The sequence below is a fragment of the Coturnix japonica genome, chromosome 4 (assembly GCF_054131305.1).
Source record: "Coturnix japonica strain WE chromosome 4, WE-NBRP24, whole genome shotgun sequence".
Lineage (NCBI taxonomy): Eukaryota > Metazoa > Chordata > Aves > Galliformes > Phasianidae > Coturnix > Coturnix japonica.
In genome coordinates, this window is record NC_140666.1 from 30,616,934 (window position 1) to 30,638,150 (window position 21,217).

Consider the following 21,217-nt stretch of genomic DNA (forward strand, 5'->3'; position numbering starts at 1 on the left):
TTGCTGGACATGCTAAACACTGCTAATATAAAATTACTTTTTAATTTGCAACTTATCTCTCTCCATTTTTTCTAGTGGTCAGAGTTCTCTACTATAATTCCTCCCTAAGGCTTTATCTTAAAGTTTCACTTCAGCTGCCATTTTAAATTAACTTTTAAGAGTGTGCAGAAAGGAAAACCTCTCTATTCCTCAGTGACTTTCAAAAAACACAAGTTCCAGCAGGATTATGCATTAGAGAAAACCCTGAGCTGTTTTTCTTAGGGCCCTGGTGCTCACTCAGTCAGTGTACCGTTCAACTCTGTTTATATTTTCTTCGTAGTCATTACAATCCCAGATATATGTGTTTGTATGTATTTCCATACATGGAGAGTTGTGAGGGCATAAGGAAAAGAAGAATGAAAACGAAAGATGTGTTGTATAAATTGCTGCTTGATGTTAGTGTGCATGAACTGCCACCCACCTGGCATCTAGATGTCCTTTATTGTTTGCTGTCCTTGACTTGCTGTCATACAATAACATAGACAACGGAAAGGAAAAGTAGGCTTTGAATAAAGGAAAACAAGTATTTTAACCACTGATCACCTACTACCAGAATACCTCCAATTTGCTTCATTGGAGAACTGACTTTCCAGTCCACTGATTGTGTCTCTGCATGCATTAAATACTTAATTGCTATCATTTTAAAATATAGTAGATGCAGTAGTTGAAAACTAAGTGTAGTTGAAGAAAAGGAAAAGCAAAGAGCAGTACAGTGGAAATGCAGGCAGGGAGAGAAATTGAGAGAAGAGAATGAAGAAGAAAGAAGTGAAGAACAAAGAAATTCAGTATCATTTGAAATTTAGTAATACGTAGTAACTGATAAAACACATTCCATTTTTTTACGTGCCTTTTGATTTTTTTTTATTTTTTCTTTGCCTTCCTCTAGCATTATTACAATATTTACTACTATTTTTCAAGGGGATAGTTCTCTGCAGTGTTTCATGAAAGCTTGCATGACATATAGGAGTAAATATAGGATGCAAGCTTGAGTTCTTACTTTATGAACTGCTATATATATATATACATATGTAAAATATGTCTGTGTTGTTTCTGCCTGCACACTTTATTTAGCATTGAGTACCTACAGCAAAGAGATCAGGAAAGATTAGTCATTTTTGTACTCTGGTATCCAGAGCATGTCCAGAGCATGTCCTCTATACAGAAAAATATCTTATTTGTAAAGCACTTGCAGTGGATTTATTTCCCTGTTACTTCTGATGTCTTCTGGTTTTGGTTTGAATTGGGGTTTTGGTCTCTCCAAAAGCATTATTATTGCCCTCTCACACCTAGATATTTATCCTCTTATCCCTGCAAGGCTTAGCAGCCTGGAATAGACTGGACCGAAGTTAAGCTGCACTAGGTAGCATAAGTTTGGAATATTCAGTGGCTGTTTTTTTGTGTCTAGCCATCAGTCCTTCAGGTTGCTCTGGCTTAGTCTTCCTTTGGTAGCAATGTGTTGATTGCTTTGACGATCCCTTTCCAGAAACAGAGAATACTCCAAAGACTTGATTTTGAATACCTTTAAGTCCTAAGGTGCAGAAAATCTTACCTTGGCTATTCCAAGCAAAATGGCAATAGGGCTGATGGATCCTCTTACTAGGCCTGTGCTTTTTAATGCCCTACACTATATAGAGATGGAAATGTAAAATTTAGTCAGTATTTGGCCAGAAAATACTTCATTTAGTTTTGCTAGCTGACGCTTTTTTCATTCATAAGCTTTGGTGAACTGGCTACTAGCAAGTTAGTGCAGGATTGAGTATGTTTTGTTCACTTAATTTTCATGTAATCTCTAAATGAAGTTCCCATTAATTAATCTTATCCTTCTATTAACTTAGATCAACAATAAAAACACTACAGTTAGAAAAAGATATAGAATATAAAAGAATATAATTAAATCTATTCCAATATTCTGTGGCGTTGTCCATCATGAATGTGAATTGTTCTTCCCACAGTAAACAGTGTAGCCAGACGTCAAACCTGTTTCCCAATTCATCAAGCATCACCTTAATGAGGGCTGAGATAGCTTTGTTCTGGATTACATGGTTATGTGTTTGTCTGCATGACATCCAGCATGTGATGTCGCACGTTGGGACTTGCTGCCAGAGCTGTCACTGGTGTGATGCAATGGGTCTCACTCCCAAGTGCTGACGTGTAGCTCCCACTGCTTGAGACTGGCTGTGCACACATACAAGGAATGGTGTAGAACTTGCTCTCCTAAGAAAACAGTTTGCTTACTGAACATCATCTGACAAAAATATGTACATCAACTTTTCACTTTAGGATTATGTGCTTATCACAGTTTCTTAACCATTTTGTAAGCACAGAATTTGGGAAGTAGTGGAAAGCCATACAAGTCATGAAACATGAAACAAATACATGAAACTATGATGGTATTGTTCTGTGAAAATAATTAAGCTGGAGGAGAGGTTTTCCTTCACAGGATATTTCTGGAAAGGAAAGAAAAATAGAACGAATGGTTAAGTGGAGCCTTGTATTTCAGACTCGTCTGTGATTGTCTAGAAATTGAATTAACCTCTCTCCTGTGCATATCATTTAAAATGCAGCTTAGCAGAGGCTGCCCAGAGGTTAGTGCTCTGATGGTCCGTTGAGCAGAAATAGTAGCAGAGGTCCTCACACCGGGAGGAGGGAGGACTCGTGACAAGGAGAGGAAAGGAGGGGAAGAGGGGGAAGAGAAATGTTAATTTTGGCAGCGGAGCTGACAGAATAAATTTGTCTCCAAGCCCAACAGTTGTAAAAGTAGGCCAGAGGGGTCTACTGAGTAAACAAATGGAAGTTTGTTAGTTCCTTCCAAAAAGGATACTTTTGTGCACTTTCTGGGCACAATAGAAAACAGAAAAGGAACTTACTGGGCTTTTAATTTCAGAAGAGAATTACATATGGTTTTAATGCCACTATTAACATACTTTTTAGCCTTCAGGAATAAAAGGCCTATTGTTGATAAACACAGAGGTCTTGCCCACACTTCTGAGCCATTAAGGGGAACTGTCTTACATGCTGTTACCTCCTAGGCAGAAGGGAAGGACTTGATCTTCAGACAGCACTCACTGCCAAATGTTTCATCATCCCAATATAAATAAAATAGGCTCTGCATTTAAATAGCATTAGCTTACCCTAGGTAAATAGGCCCTTTTGTTATGGTGTAACTTTTTTTTTATAAGGGAACACATGCTGATTATATCTTTATGTATAGGCTACAAAATAGGCTACAAAACCAGCTTATGCTCCTATTCTGAGGCAGGAGTTTGAAGTTCAGCAATATGGAACAACGAGATTACATTAGATCAAGTGGATGTCATCTAAAGAAAAGAATCAAGCATCTTGAATCAGTGAGTTTTAGAAAGAAGGAAGTTTTATTTGAAATGGATTAGACTGTGCTCAAATCAAGCCAGTACATAAAATATGCAGAAAGCATTAAATCTACCTGTATAAAACAGGGAATAGATTTAATTTTTAGGTGGTTTTGTTGTTGTTGTTGTTGTTGTTTTTAAGATCCAGAAATGTCTCACTGCTTCTTTAAGAAAATTTATGCCACCAAATTATTTCTTTGCAAATGCCATTAAACACTTCAAAGCACAATGTGCTGCTTTCAATAGCAATTTAGATTTTTGCAGCAGTGTAATGTGTTCTTGTGTGATGAGCCTGAACCAATATTTTATGTTCATTTTCTCCTTTGTCTTTCTAAATGTGTGTGGGCTACAGATGGTTCTGTGAAGGAAAAGAACTCCAGAATTCCCCTGACATTCAAATACATTCTGGAAGTGGAGGACTTCATTCCCTAATTATAGCAGAAGCCTTTGAAGACGATACTGGACGCTATACTTGTCTGGCTTCAAATTCCCTTGGTTCAGATAGTACATCAGCTGAAATATTCATTGAAGGTAAGAGGTGAAATAAAAAGATACTTGACACAGACATGGTAGATACCTAAGCTGAAGTTTACTCTTGAATCTTATTTGCTTAGTGATAACTGAGTGGTGTTTCTCAGCTTCCTTTTAAAGCAGTATATTCTGAAGATTACACTGATATTTCAGTGAATATTCCAAGAATCACTGGGTAGGTTGCTATTTATTTGAGGCTAAAAGATCAAAAATGGAAAGGGAGGAACAAGTAGAGCATTTTGTAAGCAGGCTTTAAGTAGCCTCTGTAAATAAAAGATTTAACTGGTTATTCTAATAACGATTTTCAGAGTAGCAGTAATTCCTGTGACATTTCTGAACCTCCTTCTAGTGTGAATAAAGGTGACTGTCCCAAATAAGTTCCCTTCAGTTACCAGTAAATGTTCTTTAATTCTTCATATTTGACACCCTAACTTTAAGTCAGGTTGTATGTAAATCAGTAACACTAGTTTTGTCCACAATCGAGTGACTGTTTATTAGTCATGTAATATTAATTACATAATTGCATTAATTGCATAAATTCGATTTTTACTTCAGTTAATGTATCTTTCAAGCCTTTCATTAAGATCTTTTACTGGTTTTGTAACTCTTTAACATTCATTTAATAATTAATTGAAAACAAATTAATATAACAAGTACTTGTAAATCAGAATTATATTATACTAAAATTATTACAATGCTTTTGATTAAGAAAGCAATCTTTTTTCCCCCTGTCATTTAGCTGAATAATGAGTAAAGTGCATTATTTATAAGGTTTCTCTTGTATTTTCTATACTCAAAACTGTGTTCCCAGGATAGAATAGCAAAATCCCCAAGACTTTCTGGATTTTATAAATTTTGGTAAGGTTTTTTCTTTGCAGAAGGGAGTATGATTTCAGAAATACTCAGGTAGAAAACTAATTTATAATTCTACAGGAAGTTGTAGCAGCAGAAGCAGCACTAAAAACAGGAGACATAAAAAGGGAGATACAGTGAGTAAGAATTCATATTTTGAGATCTGGCTAAGTCCAGTTCTACCATGTGGAATTTATGTCTTGAAGTTTTACAACATTTACCTTTCAAAGAGAGAACTGTACAAGCCATTATGTTACTCCCTTATCATCTTTATGGAAAGCAGATTGCCATGCAAACATTGTTTTGTACATTAATAATCTTGATGACAGTGGTGTCTCACACCTTCCTCTGTATATTATACCCAGCCATGCAAGACATTTTTACCCTTTACTCATGAGAAATACTTACATGTAGACTCATTTTGCTCACTTGACATTGCTTCTCTTTTCTAACCCTTCTGTGTTACTTACAGCTTTGATTTTTGTTGCCCATAATTTGTAAGTAAGTAGGGAACTTGCGTCCTGGAGTCAAGTTCTGTTTCACTGTAAGTCAATCTACGCAATACTATGCACGTTGAATATGATTTCTCTATGATCTGTAATTCAAATTCAGCTATGCATATATGTACAAATCCTTAGAGGAATTATACATGCTGCATAAATGTCTAGAAAAACTCTTGCACAAAGAACCAGTAGCTATTAGAAAAAAATAAGACAATGGGAAAATAAATAATTTCCCATCTTTTCTTCAAGTGGATTCAGGGTATTTCCAAACACATACAATATATCAAGACTGGAAAGAAGCATCACTAAGTAAATGTCACATGTAGATTGATAGGAATAGTCTGAAATGTGGAAATAGTGGGTAGCAAGTTTAGTCTGGAAATGCCTTCCTATGCTGAGTGCTCTTAATTATGGTTGAAGATTTATTATTGTATATAAGACATATGCTCTCCTAAGATTTAAGCTTTTACATTCAAGTAAATGAAACTATACACTTCCAGTAGAATAGTAGTAGTCAGCATTTTATTTTATTTTATTTTATTTTATTTTATTTTATTTCATTTTATTTTATTTTATTTTATTTTATTTTATTTTATTTTTTGTCATATTTGCTTCAAAACAAAGGAATACAGCTAAGATCCTAGGAGAGCCATGAAGATAATCAGTGGGCTTGAGCACCTCCCCTACAAAGGCAAGATGAGGGAGCTGGGCTTGTTCAGCCTGGAGAAGAAGAGGCTGCAGGGAGACCTAATTGCAGCCTTCCAGTATTGAAAAGGGGATTATAAACAGGAGGGAAATCAACTTTTTACAAGGGTGGACAGTGATGGGAGAAGGGGGAATGCTTTTAAGCTCAAGGAAGGAAGGTTCAGATTGGCTGTCAAGGGGAAGTTCTTTACAGAGGGAATGGTGAAGTGCTGGATCAGGCTGCTAAGAGATGTTATAGATGTTCCATCCCTGGAGGTGTTCAAGGCCAGGCTGGATGGGGCCCTGAGCAGCCTGCTCTAGTACCAGATCTGGAGGTTGGTGGCCCTGCCTGTGGCAGGGGGGTTGGAACTTCATGATCTTTGGGGTCCCTTCCAACCTAAGACATTCCATGATTCTATGAAAACACTTTGAAATTAAATTGGCATGGGCATGATTTCTGCAACTGCCTAAACTATATAGTTACAGTGTGTTAGCAGATAAACTACTGCTGATTTTCTTATTACAGAAAATTCTCAACACTTGGAATGTCTTACAATGCATACTGCAAGTCACTTGAAGTGTAATGCAGAAGTAGCAAAGTTTTTCCTTTGGAATTTGAGCTTAAAAGAAATTGGTAAAAGATTATTGAATATACTTTCTCTTCCAGGTGCCAGTTCCACAGATTCAGAGAGTGAAAGTTTAATTTTCAAATCAAAATCTGGAGCTATGCCACAGTAAGTGGGTGAAATAGAGCTAAAGATGTTCAAATTTTCTTGATGAGGCACACTGGGAAATCTTTACCAGTTTTAGAATTGAATAAGCATCTTGGATGTATGTCTTGTCCTTGTCCTCCTTCTTTCATGTGATATAAATGTGCAGCATGAGGACTATAGATTTTGTTAATGTGCTTATTCTGTCTAAGAAGTCTACCCCAATACTTTAGTAGTTAGCAAATTTTCATACTTAGGAGTAACTTTTAGTTAATCAAATCTTTGTTTGTAATTGCCTAGCCACGTGCCTCCAGAAAAAATATTCAGAGGTTTAGAATATATATATATATACACATATATTCGTTTAACTCTTATGATACCAGTAGTTACTAGACTGTGCAAGCATAAGTTTGTCACAGTTTGTTTTCCAGTCAAGATTCCTCCACAGTTGATCTTTTCACTGTTAATGATATATGTAACAGTCTTATAGCCAAAATGAAAACATATGATTGTTAAGCAGGTATCATCAGTGTTTAATCAACACCAGTGGAATAAAAATGTCAAAGATATGGAAAATACAAGGTGACCTTTAGTTAAAAACTGATTTCATATTTTATAAACTACTGTATTGTTTTTCTTTCTCAGGGCCCAAAAGAAAACCACCTCTGTTTCCCTGACAATAGGATCTTCGTCACCAAAGTGTGGAGTCACCACAGCTGTAATTCAACCCATCTCCGTGCCCAGTCAGCAGGTATTTCCAGACATTTTTTAAATTAGTAGAAGTATTTTAAAATTCATTTCAAAATGTCTAAGTCCTGAAAAGCTCTGTCATTTGAGGAACTATATTATTGAACTATGAGCTTTTGATATTAAGAGTGATGGTTTAAAAAATTAGCTAGTTGTCTAGCAAATGGAGCGTGAGGATTCTCACAGTGTGTATCACCGCAGCATGTGAGCAGTTGACATCGTGACAATGTAAATTACAAAGGATATTACTAAATAGTGACTTCTTCTGATTCCAAAATATTGTAATTTTGTTAAATTAAATACCACTGTTATTTCTCTGTACATTTTACTTGGTAAGGCATAAATATAGAAAATCAGTGTTCTTTAGTTTACAGTAAGTTTTAACAGCATGGTGGATGACTTAGACTTTACATATAAATCATGAAATGCAAAAAAATAAAATCACTATTAAATTGTACATGGTAAATTACTTTCCCTTTTTTTGTTTAATGTTGATAAATTTTAGATACTCTTATTCATTTCAAAATCAGTCATAGGATATAATAGCAGAAAATGCAAAACTGCTTTGATGTAAAGGACTTACTTGAATGATATAAGTGTTGAACACAAAATATTTCAAGGCAGGTGCTTAGATACAAAGTTCTCACTGGAAGTGTAGAACAATTTTGATACAAGAAGTACAACAGAATGAAATAGGGATGTCACTTAAGTGTGCTATAATGAGAACAAAAGATTAAAACCATTATTTTTTGAATTTGTGTTATTGAATATGTATATACAGATGGTGTTATTCAAACATCATTTTCTTTGCATTTCATAGTATTGTTGCAATATTTTGCAGGTCCAAAGCCCTAATTCCTACCTGCACCATCTGGATGGATCTAAGCCTATCAATTCTGCACTCATTTTTACTAAGGTATGGATTATCCATCATGATTTTTATAGGGTATTCATTTAGCCCAGAAGGAAATATCAAAAACTTATTGTCATAAAGCAGGAGTCTGATCGGATTTAAAAAATTGCAGATTTTATGAGGTAGGTCCTTTTCTGTATGAAGACATTCTGTGGTAATTCCTTTCAACTGACACAATGATGTTCTTATTCCTTCTATCCTGTTAATATCACTAGAGGAATTACATGAATATTCTATTTGGGTTTGCCTTATAACCGGGACTTTCCTCCAGTGAGATATCTTTCATAAAGAAAAAAAAAGATAGGAGCCAATTGCTCCGCATAATCATGGTAATCCATCCATTACCAGAACAGATAACACAGGTTGTGGTTTTTTGCTTGTTTGTTTTGTTTTGTTTTGTTTTTTGTTTAGTTAAAAAAATATCCATCCAGTTATGTTTATTAAAAAAAAAAACCAAAACTTTCTTACTTTCTTGTGATATGATTATTTCCCAGATCTCTGAATATAACTTACAATTTTTGTTGTACACTCAAGCCATCCTTTCCATAGGATGAACTATTATTTAATCACCATTTATTAAAATGGAAAAAAGAAAACACAAAAGCTTCTCTGAAAGTAATCCCTCCTGTTTTATGATGTTGGCCCAGGATACCAGATGCAGATGGTGGTGATATAGCCTTAGAGACTATACCTTCCCACCAATATTCCATTGCATTTTGTTACCATGTGACAGATGGCAGTAGAGGGGCAGTCTGACATGTTGGTGTCTGACATGGACATGTGTAAGAAGCAAAGCTGTGTCACTGAAATATTCCATGCCATGGCACACACTGACATAATCGACACTTGCTGAATGTTTATGGAGACCAAATAGTGGATGTGAGCACACTGAGGTGGTGGGTGGTGCATTTCACATTTGATGACAGTGAAAGTGGGTCACCTCTGCTGGCCCAGATTTTACAAGCACAGCAAGCAGGCACTTGCTCGTTGTTGGCAAAAATACATAACTAATGGCAGCGACTATGTTGATAAATTGTGTTTTGTAGCTGGGTATTTATTATATCAAATAGTGTTGTTGTGCTCTTTGTAGCTGGTCTAGTTCCCATGGAAATAAACAGGGGGCATTACTTTTGGAGCCACCTATGTACTTCAGGTAATTACTTCACAAAAACTATTTGACTTAAGGATTATATGGAACAGCAAATAATTCTGCCTAAACTAAGAAAAAACCTGTTCTCCACAATTTTGTATCTTCACTCCAACATACGCATTTCTCATGGCAGAAAAGGTCTGATTCTGTTCATTGGAATTCTGCATTCATACTGCAGTTACCACAGAAGGGTGAATAAAGAAGGTGCAAGGAATTGGAGAGTAATGTAGGTAGGGAGCCAGGCAACTTCCGATATCAGAAGGAAATATGAGAAGCCTAGCTCAGACACTCAGAAATCACCAAAATCCCCGTTACCTTCTGGTCCTCATCTCTCTTATGCCTGAAATCCAGTATTAACTGGTTTAAGCCAGCTGGCGTACAAAATCCACTTTAATTACAGAAGGAATGAGCCACTTACATAGAATAAAGAAAAAAAAAAAAAAAACCACAACAAAAACAAAACAAAACAAAAAAGCTGCATAGCAGCTTCCTTACAGAGAATTCTTTGTATGGAAAACTCGGAGAAAAACTCAAAAGATTTTAGGTTTCCATGTTATAAAATTCTTACTAATTTGATTAAAAAGAGACCTAAAAATATCAAGTAGGGATAAAATTCAAATTTCAAATATGATGTTGCAAATATTCCTAAAACTTTATTAAAGCTTTGTTAATACTGGGAAAGGGAATGAGACAGCCAGTACAGTAAAGAAGGCTCTTGGATTTATAACCTTCTGATGGATAACAAAGCAAACATGATAACTTTCTCCTGTCCACTCTGTCACGTAAAGTACTGAGCTTCTCCTCTCTTCTAGTGCTCTTCGTCAAAGATTCTTCATATGTATGCAGCAATTCAATACAGCCATAATACTTCCACAGAAGCTATTCAGCGCATACTAATATATCCTTATCTGTCATTTACTGTTGCTTGGTTGGTTATAACTGGCACGGAAAAAAAGCAATTGTACATTTTAGAGGTCGACCTGAAAGCAGCACAGCTTTTCTCTCCAGACCATGTCAATCAATGTGCACCTAGTTGCAGATTTTCATCCTGTCTTGTGGAAGGAGGAGGAATGCTGAGACCATAACTATCCACTTCTGGTGGTCTGAGAAATCAAATGCTTCTACAGTTAGTATGCACTATATAGTCCTTTTTAGGTGATATATTAAATGTAATCAGAATGAAAGTAATGTTCACAGACATGTGACTGTTGCAAAAAAAGAATGTGTGATGGTAACATGAAGACATTTTTTACAATGTAAAATGCTCCGGGTCCTTTTGAATTGTAATTCTTTATTTCAGGAGCTACAAAACTCCACAGCATCTGAGGGACAAGTAGTGGTATTGGAATGCAGGGTGAGAGGACCCCCTCCCATTCATGTTAAGTGGTTTCGACAGGGCATTGAAATTCAAGATTCTCCAGACTTCAGAATTCTCCAAAAAAGTAAGGCAATGACCAAAAAGGCCACTTTTGATATGGGACGCATTGGGAAATTTATTTTGGATAGAGTCCATTCTTCCTTATGCTTTGTTGATTATAATGGCTAAAGGCTAGTAGTAACAATTGAACTGCTGCTACCAATGCAACATTTAGTCATATTTATTTTGTAATGTTTCTGCAAAGATTCTGTACTTGTCTACAGGATTTCAGCAGGTGTTCATTCAGTATGCTGTTTATTAGCATAATCTCTAACATTGTTTTTCTTGTTTGTTTCCCCTTTTTATGATGCGATATGCAGAGCCACGGTCTGCAACTGAACCTGGTAAGAATCATATAAAAATATCTTTTGATTCACTAGCTCTTTGAGTTTGTATAGAAGCTGTAAATTTCTGCTGAGCATTGGTAATATGAAACCCCCTTAAAGACAATGTTTCTTTATCACACCTTCCATATTCTACACTGGGCTTTACATCAATTCCTTTATAAGTTAAACAGTAAATTCCATTTAGACCAGTAAGGAGAGCCTCACAGCCAAAACTTTTGAGCAAGTTTTCTTCTCAGAAAATGAGTAATTTCTGTGCTACAAAGGATAAAAAAAAATCCCACAAAGTCCTGTGACATAAATTGTACATGTTTCGTAACACCCAACCACTAAATGCTAGTTTTGCCAGTGTAGGTTGACAGATGTGAGCTGTCTTTGATTCTCCAGAAGAAAGGCACATTGAGTTTTCTAGCCTTTTTATGAGACAAAAGTTCTACATTTCAGCAAGCAAGCAAAAAGTGTTCTTCCAACTATGGGTTTTCTCTGGCTGCTTTATTTGCATTTACATGCTGTTGTGGTTTCTTGAAAAATAATTAGAGATGCTAAAAGACTGAGAATGCCTCATATTTGTGTTAGTATTCCTAATTCAATCAACAGGTAGAAGTAGAGAAGTGGTGTAGTCTCACTACAGCACTTTACTTAAGTGGGTGTCTGGTTGTACTCAAATATGCATGGATTTAGATAGAGATTTAATAGCAGAGTAGAAAGATAAAACAGAAAAAATATTTCAGATGTGGATATTCCCAAAGAGCATCTTTGTTCTTAAGGTCATTAGCTATATGTGCACGTTTTGAACTTTGAGGAGTTGCACAGTCCTGAGTGCATAGGGAACAGATGTAGCAATGATGTTTGTAAATTAGCAGTGCTGCTGTTGAGGGTATGGACTAAGGAAAAGCAGTGAAGGGTTAATCCTAGAAGAAATGTGGCTTTCTGAAAGCATTCGTGGAAAGAAGAGTGAAAGAGCAGTAAAATTTTTCTCAGTTATTCACTTATTTTCTTCCTGTTTCACAAAATTATTTCCTTGTAGAACCTAATTTTATTTGATGATTGGCACATGCATGTGCACACATGCACAGTCTATTCTGACAGTTAGTGGTATAAATTGTATTCTATCTCCACCTGTACTAACAGCTGATACCCAAAGTACATGAGAAAGAATGATTTGATTTGATGGACACTTGAAATGTGAGACATGATGGAAAGACTGCAAGAAAATCAAATTAACTTATGAGAAATTAGAACATGTCTTAATGTTAACAGTCACGGTCTGTTGGTAGCTTATAGTCATAACTCAAAATTTAAAGTTAAAAGTTGTAAGTTTCAGCACAAAACCCTTGTAAGAGAGTTTCAATATGGTATCAAGCATTTGGATATGAACAGTAATGAAAAGATTTGTGTTGCAGTATATTCAATTTTTAGTTCAAGTAATGGCATCTCTGGGATCCACTTTTCTAGATTTAATTTACTGATGCTATGAATCTAGCACCTGGTTTACCTAGCTCATTGTTAATACTAGGAGCTTCTCTACAAAATCATTTGGACTGCATTCACACCCTCCTTTAACATGGTATCTGAAAGGATTTCAACTTTAAGCAAAAGCTTCTATGAAGTCTACAATATACAAGCATATCTTACGTGTTTATTTTATTAAATGTCTATTTTGAAACTATTTTGTTACACATCAATAACATTAGCTAATTTGGGTGATTTTTCTTTATCCACAATCCTTTTCACACATTATAATGTGTGGAGTGCTGGATGACCTAAGTATTTTATAGTAGTGTATATACGCAGTGTTAACTAGTGGAGATTACAAGCAGATGTTTGCCTAAGATAATACGTTCAAATTCCTTTGTGTGGATAGTTGAATACTAGAGAAATTGTATATTTTGTCTCTTATTAGAATAGTTTTATGGTCGTCAAAGTGATTCTCACTATTGTTAGTTGCAAGATTTCTGATTACTGTGAAACAAGTGAGAATGTTCATGATAACTCATATAGATAATACTAATAGCAACTAACTGAAACAGAATAGAAGGTGGAATTTGGACTACAAAAAAGATCGTAAGCTTCCTAGCCCTTTCATATACTGTCATGTTGATTTTGCTGAATGGTGCCTGTCTTGCAGACTCTGGGAGAGCATAACTCATAGTCTTAAGTCCTGTCGCATATAAGCAACTTCCAGCTATCTAAAATGTATGGATTTCAGTTTGGTATTTTGTTTTCCATGGATTCACTGAGCTAAGTGCTCACAAGTAAACTTCCTTTTTTGTGTGTGTGTTGATAGTTCCCTAGCAAGCCCCATCAAATACAGTTCAGTGGCTTACATTCCACTAAAATCACTAACAGCACACTTGTCAGCTTATTTGTGTAGAAGTCGATTCTGCATGCAAAGGGGATGCAAATTAATAAAGTTTGGGCAAAATGTTTCTTTCTGATGTAAATGACAAGCCAGCATCTTGACTATAATATTAGTAGTAAGGTATACTATTGTTTAGGGTGTCATCAAGAGTCTTAAAATTTTTGCAGCAGGGTTGGTTGGGTTTCAGAAATATAGTAGGTTTTCCTGCTGGTATAATACTCGTTTATGATGCAATTTGTATTCAAAGAAACTAGACAAAATAATATCAGTAGAGGAAATTTCTCATAAGCAAACACACAGATGGTGAGGATGTATGCAAGACTGAGTAGAGAGATCAACATGCCTATAATTTTGAGAGATTGCACATCTTTTGTTTAATTTGCATAAATTATAACAAGTTGTAGTGCAACATCATTAATTGTGAACTGAAGTCCAGATGTCAGTAAATACAATGTTAAAAAACATTGGTTATCCTTTCTTAGGTCAGTGTTAACAATTCAAAAGAGAATTTTTCCATGAACTCTCACAAATAAGAAATTAGGAAGCAAGAAGGTTTTCTATGCTATGGGTTTTTGGAGTGTTTTTAGGGTGGATTTTTTTCTTTCGTTTTGTTTTTTGGTACATTCTATCTACCCTAATGTATTTTACACTCTCTGTCTAGACAGAAATCGGTTTGCATCACAAATCCCTGCAGACTGCCTTGTGAATTAATAGTTAGTCAGATTACTTAAAGCCAGCATCACAGTTTGTCTCATTACCTGCTCTGTACTTCTTTCTTCAACATTTTGACTTCATACTGATTGAATCCTCCAAAGAACTGGCTGCCTGAGAATGAAATATCCTATGGAATCATTTGCCAGCTGTTGATATTTTGACCATTACTCAGCTGTCTGGAGTCAGCCGCAAACTGTATTGAATTACATTTAAAACAATGGTCTGATGGCATGTGCGAAGAAAACTATATGAAGTAATTTTTCTTAAATTGCCAGGGAATTGCCACATATACGTGGGTTTTTTTGTTTGTTTTTATTTTCCTGAGACATGATTCCTGATATGCTCACCAAAAGCATCTCAAAAGGCAGTCATCATTTCTCTTGGATTGTTCTTTCTTTTTCCCTGTCTTGCTGCTGCAGCCCAAAGTTCCACCTTTAGTAACTCACTCTCTTAGAAATCCCTCTTTCATTCTTGCACAATGTTTGAAACTCAAAATATATGTAAATAGAACCATAGAATCACAAGGTTGGAAAGACCAGATCATCTAGTCCAAATGTCCTGCCATTACCATTGCTACCACAAGCTACTCCTAGCTCTCATCCAGATGCCTCTTGAACACTGCCAGAGACAGCAACTCCACCATCTCCCTGGGCATCCATTCCAGTACCTGGCCACTCTATGAGAGAAAAAGATTTTCCTTGGGTCTAATCTAAACCTCTTCTGGAACAACTTTTGGCCACTTCTTCAGGTCCTGTTTGTTGCCTGGGAGAAAAGGCCAAACCTGTCCTCATTAAAATCTCCTTTCAGGAAGCTGTAGAGTACAATGAGGTCTCCCCTGAACCTCCTGTTCTCCAGACTAAACAATCCCAGCTCCCTCAGCTGCTCCTCATAAGGCTTGTGCTCCAGACCCCTCACCTCAATTTCAGAACTCCTTCCCCCAGGAAAATGAGCTTTCTGATAGCTGATGAAATTCAGTACACAGAAGCTTCAGTAGGTCAGTGTACGTGTGCAATCCTTGCATAGTTTAGAGAACAAAGGAACCACAACTACAGTCTGAATATCTCTCTCACTGCTTTTGCTGTTCACAATGTTCAGCCAGTGCATCAATTCAGAGCATCCAATTATTTCCCATAACTGGAGTAAGCATCTCATGTGTCCTGGTTTCGGCGCTGGCAGCATTCTTGGCTCATAGCTATGCAGTCGATGCTGCGTGCTGGGAGCACTGCAGGCTGGGCCTGGCCACTTGGCCACAGGGCTATGAGCAAGGAAGCCTGCTTGTTTCTCAGGACTGTTATGTGCCTTACAACGTAGGAAGCTAAGGATCACGTGTGGAGGTGAAGATGCAGCTGTAAGAAATACTCTACTTTTAACCTGAGACATAGAAATATTCTGAAGTGAATACATCAACACTGATGAAAGCTGTGAAGTTCAGTCTTAGCAAAGAATATTCTTAACAGAATCATGAACCATTAAAGGATTACTCTGTAAAATGTAATCCTTCTAAGCAACTGACAAAATAGTCGAGTGCTTGCATGTCTAAACATTTTACATGTCTCAGTGCACAGAGCGCTTTTGTATTCGTTTAGTCAAGTGTTAAATATGTTTTAAGGCCCTGAGAACAGCATTTCAGGGCTGCTTTCTGGAACCCATTTTTGTGATGAAATTATTTGTCAGTTGATGATTACTGGGAAGAAGAACAGACATCTTCAGATCATCAGATGCTACTTAGAGCAGTAACAGAAAGAAAACTAATTATATAAGTTAGGATCTAAAACTAGAAAAATACTTGGAGCATTATGTATCCATATAATGTTACAGAATTCTTATGTCAAACCAGTATTTTATTTCTACCTTTTCCACAATGATAAGCCTTTTTGAAATGACCCTGAAGGTCAGCAATTCTTGATTTGGGCATGATAGCAAAATGACTAAAGAAAATGGTGTTGTGTGGCTCCCACATGTTTTTAGCTTAGTCTCCCTTTTAATTAGTTCTCTCTCTCCTTTTATTTTTTTTTGTTTGTTTGTTTTTGTTTTTAATAGTGTTTTTATTTTAGTTGGTTTTCTCATGATTGAGCAGAAAATATATTTTAGCTTGCACATCCAGCTAGGTAGACTGAGTTTTAAGCTCCCATTAATCTCATTACAAATTTAATGTCATTTTCTCTTGCAGATATTACTGCAGTTTACCTTGCATAGTTTTCCAATATACTGCTTCAGTAAACAAGCCATGTCACAGTTTAATTCATTAGAATTTTTTTATTACTGAAGAGTAAAGGTCTGCCCATCTCATGTGATCATACTTGCAAAACTGAAAGAACAGTGTGAATTAGCTATGCTGTGTGGAAAAATGGAAATTCCACTGGTTGTTATATTTTGTATTACCTTTGCCCCCATTCAAATAGCAGTTCTGAGCATGGTGAAAATGATTTTCTTTCACCCAGCTTTCAGAATCCTGTTGTTCATTTAACAGGAAACTGGAAGGCTGCATGTATCAGATTGCATCCCCAGAGCCACTTCAATCCAGGAGTGTGCACGTGTGCTTAAACTGCTTAGGACACACTGAGGCTAAAAAAAGCTGATCTCAGTAGTTCAAAAACTAGCTTGTGTTACTCATTACTTTCCTGATAAGAGCTTTCATGAATCATTTAATCTTCATCTAGGTCAGATAAGATCCAATGTGCTACAGTATTAGCAGACGTGCCTCTTACAGCTACACAGAATGACTGATTTGTGTTGCCAAAAACAAAAAAAACAAAACCCCCACCATGTTCTGCTGTCTGAAAATGAGCTCCGTGCCAAATCTTTAGTTAGTCATTCATTTTTAGTCCATTTCCAGTACACTAAGTTCTTGGATACATTGTCATTTATAACTGGAAATATTCCATAATTCTTTTGTTAACTTTCTAAATGAGACACTGGTTTGCCCATCCACCGTGACAACTAGGAAAAAGAGGAAGAAAAAGAAGAAAAAAAAATCAAGAACAAAAAAAGCTAGAAAATATTTTCATTGTTTAACCTAAAAGAAATGAGGCTAGAATTACTGAACATCTGAACATACAGAATAATTTTCATCTGAAAATTAATAGAGTTTGAAGCATTTTACAGCACTTTTCAGTCTGCATTTATTAGCTGTATTCCACTGATTATTTTTGTTTTTTTATAATATCTGGGATCCCGTGTGAATGTCCTCGAAACGCTTTTTCCCTTTTACTTTTTTAATGAAATAGAGTTCTGTTAAACTTTGAAACATGTTTTTAATCAAGAGCTTTTCTGTGATTGGTTTTGGGACTGGAAAAATTGAGCTTAATCAAAAGAAAACTGTGATTAATTAACTAAACATGACTTAACAGCATCCAAGATTAAAGTTAGGTAGGCATGTTGTGTAAATTCTAAGATTATTTAGCTTAGCCACACTGAGCCTTTTTAAGATTGGCATACACTTAGAATGAAAGATAAAATGAAGTGACTTCTCTGAAGAATCTAGAAGTATAGTATGTAGATAATTAAATATGTTCATAATAAGAGTATGAAATTAGCTTAGAAAACATTACCTTGAGATACGAATAGCCCAGCTTCTGTGGAATGTTTTCTGAACCAAGCTCTGATATAATCAAGACAGGAAGCGTATATGAGATGACGGTGTATCAAAGCAGAACAAATAGATTTTCAACAGCTCCAGAATATGTCTGTGTCTCAGAATTCTGAAGAATTTCAGGGGATTCTGTTTTGTCCTATATTTTCTATGTATCCATCCCTCCCTCTTGTGCAGAAATGGAAGTCATCCTTTCAAACTCTATATAAGGGGCATTCCTTGTAAATGAAGTTTTTAATTCTGGTCAGTTTACACCAAATATTCAGTTGGAAGTGATGACAACATACTTTCTGACTTTACTGGGAATGGGATTTGATCTGAGCTGTTTCATTAAATAAAAAAAATTAAGGGAAAGAAGCAGTGATGTGATACTCATCCTACTGGCATTATTTGGGTAGGTAAACTCAAGAAGAGCTTACAAGTCCTAATTGTATATAGAAACCATTAAATTGATTTGTATGAATTAGTACATGTTCTGCATTTAAAAAAAATATTCCATGTATAAGATAACTTTGCAGATTAGTAATTGCAAAATTATTTTTCAAGACATTTTCTTTTTGAATACCTAGATTGGTAGATATACTCGTTTTTACATACAGTGACATACAATGTCCTTTGAAAGCCCAGCATTTGGCTAAGGAGCACTTCATGGTGTTCTTCTCACATGCAGTGCAAAACATTACATGGTTCCATAAGCACTTTATAATGTAGTTTATTTTTCTGTTTATTTCCAGAAGAGATATGTACCCTTGTAATTGCAGAAACTTTTCCTGAAGATTCGGGACTTTTCACATGCACAGCAACAAATGAATATGGTTCAGTAACAAGCAGTGCACAACTAACCGTCTGCTCAGGTATGTGAGAAAAGGAAAGAGGAGGTTTTAATCATGGGTCTTAGATCATTAATTTATCAGTGATGTCTACTTCATTTGTAGGGAAAAAAAAAAAAAAAAAAAAGCCATAATACAGGGGTCCCTTTTTCAGACCTTCATCTCACTGTCTGAATATTCCCGCAGCACTAACTGATGTAATTTGAAGATATGAAAGTAGCAGTTGGATGGGGGATGGATGAATGATTTTATTTGTTCTCAGGTAGCATTAGATTGATCCCTAGAGGTCCATTGCAAAAGTTGAACTACTGAAAGAGCGAAGCATCATCTCAGCACTGCTTTTCTCTAGAGGACAGGAAACAAAAGGTGTTAGTCAAGCAGCTGACATATTGCCAGTAAGACTGATGATTAATAAATAAATAAATAAATAAATAAAGGATAGAAAGAAAATGCCATATAATAACTCCAGCACATAAATGGAAACCTTGTGTAAATGCATAAAACTGGTTTTATTTTTCTGTCCAAGACTTGCTATTCAGATAGCAGCAACCATTTGAGTCAAGTGATTACAAAGCTAAAAACTTTCCCTAGTGCCACTATTCATTCACGCTATCAGCTAAGAGCAATCTGACACCACTTTCTAACTCACACTGTTGTAAAATAGGAGATAAAGCTACCTCACAGGGTTTATGTGAATATTTATAGATCATACTGTCAACCTCAGATTGTTCAAACTGATTTTTTATTTTGACTCACTTCCTAGCTTAGTATTTTTATTCATGTAAAATACATTTTTAAAGTGTCTGCTATGAGCTTGGCAGATGTTTAAGCATTAGGCTTCTGGGACTAGATGGCAGCAAAGGCAAAACAAAAACAGATGGAATTTTGTTACCAAAGGTAACAAAACACAGAACTTTGTTCATGTCATGTTTAGTTTTGTAGTATGTTTACATACAGACTGTGCTTACCCAGCTGCCATTGTCAATGTGCTATCTATAAATACATCCTTTACAGTTTTTAAATACCTTGTTTTTAAATGATGCTAACACTCCAGGAAGAGGGAATGCTGTTTCAGCTGTTGCTGCTCCATAGGCCATCTCAGTTAGTGAGTGAACTTACAGAAGAGACTGTGAAGTATCTAGAAGGTTCCTTATTCAGGAAGTCCAAAAATGAATAGCCAGTCACATATCTAATTCAGTATAAATTATCAACAGATCTAGAAAAGTATCTCCACAAAAGCAAAGTGATGTCACTTTTAACAAGCTCAATGTGCAGTATGTCTGTACCACCTACTTAATTAATGACTTGTCAGAGATATTCTTTTTTATTTCTTTTAGCCAACTCAGAAAACTCTAGTCATGAGTCACCAACTAGAAAATCCAACAGTGATGATTTCCACCATTTCCCACCACTTCCTCCAGCTGAATTTAGCTCCCTTGAGCTTTCTCCTAAGAAACACATAGAGAACCACCAAACAAATAACACTGAATTGAGGTCTGGAGTGACAGCCCTTCAATTAGATCTCAGTTCATCTGAGGAAAAAACAAATGGTATCCATCCCAATCATGGTGTAAATGGAATGATTAACAGCAAACCGAATGGCGATAAACCCAACTCGTCTCCAGCTGTCTTGCTTTCACCTGCAAAGGAGCCACCACCTGTGCTTGCCAAACCAAAACTGTGAGTATTTTGCTTTGCTTTCTTTTCCTATAAACTTCTTATCTGTTGAAAGTAAATGTTTGTCAGGAGTAAATTCACGATAGACAAATAGTGGAAAATGAATAAGCCTTTGAATGATCTCCTTATTACTGTATTTTATGTCCCAATGATCTAAGTATATCGTTTTTTTTTCATAGCACCACATGAAAAGGAAATGCACCAAGTTCTATATGAAGTTGCTAAAAAAGCATTTAGTATTAGTGTATGTTGTTCTGCTCTTTTTCCTTAGTCACTGTGCCAGATGTCAAAGTGGCCTGAGATTCTCGTATGCTATTCCTTTTTTAACACTGTTTAGACATATTTATTATGAATATTTTCTTTTTTTCTTTTTTTTCCTTTCCTTTCTTTTCCTTTCCTTTCCTTTCCTTTCCTTTCCTTTCCTTTCCTTTCCTTTCCTTTCCTTTCCTTTCCTTTTCTTCTGGCAATGGATTTTCAGGTGTGTATTGGTTGTATAATTTTTTCCATTATGTTTAGCATCCAACTGATTCTGCTGTCTACTGTAACTGAAAATAAAAAGCCATAGGAAGGGAGAAAGGATAAAAAACTCCCAAGGGAGCAAATTGGCAGACCTCCCTCTCTGCATTCACTACCTTTTTCTTTCTGTTGGTCATTATCATTCTAAGTAGCCTTTGACAACTGCAGAAGAGGAGGGAGAATGAAAGAAGCAGAAAGACAGAATGGTGGAAAAGTAGTATTTACTGGCAATTGCATATATGGGAGGTGTGGACTGACCCAGGTGGTC

At 35.9% G+C, this 21,217-nt stretch overlaps 1 protein-coding gene across 12 annotated transcripts in view; it reads left to right on the forward strand.

Annotated features, from left to right (window-relative positions):
• PALLD (palladin, cytoskeletal associated protein) overlaps positions 1-21,217 on the forward strand; it is a 169,374-nt gene that overhangs the window by 48,086 nt on the left and 100,071 nt on the right. For 11 of the 12 annotated variants that reach the window (XM_015860904.3, XM_015860906.2, XM_015860907.2 and 8 more), the window contains 8 exons: positions 3,760-3,938; positions 6,645-6,711; positions 7,333-7,438; positions 8,276-8,350; positions 10,798-10,939; positions 11,235-11,258; positions 18,661-18,780; positions 20,094-20,436. In XM_015860904.3, the coding sequence (XP_015716390.2) occupies positions 3,760-3,938; positions 6,645-6,711; positions 7,333-7,438; positions 8,276-8,350; positions 10,798-10,939; positions 11,235-11,258; positions 18,661-18,780; positions 20,094-20,436 (1,056 nt within the window). The remainder of the gene's footprint in view (positions 1-3,759; positions 3,939-6,644; positions 6,712-7,332; positions 7,439-8,275; positions 8,351-10,797; positions 10,940-11,234; positions 11,259-18,660; positions 18,781-20,093; positions 20,437-21,217) is intronic. The other variant, XM_085544838.1, reaches the window with a different exon arrangement.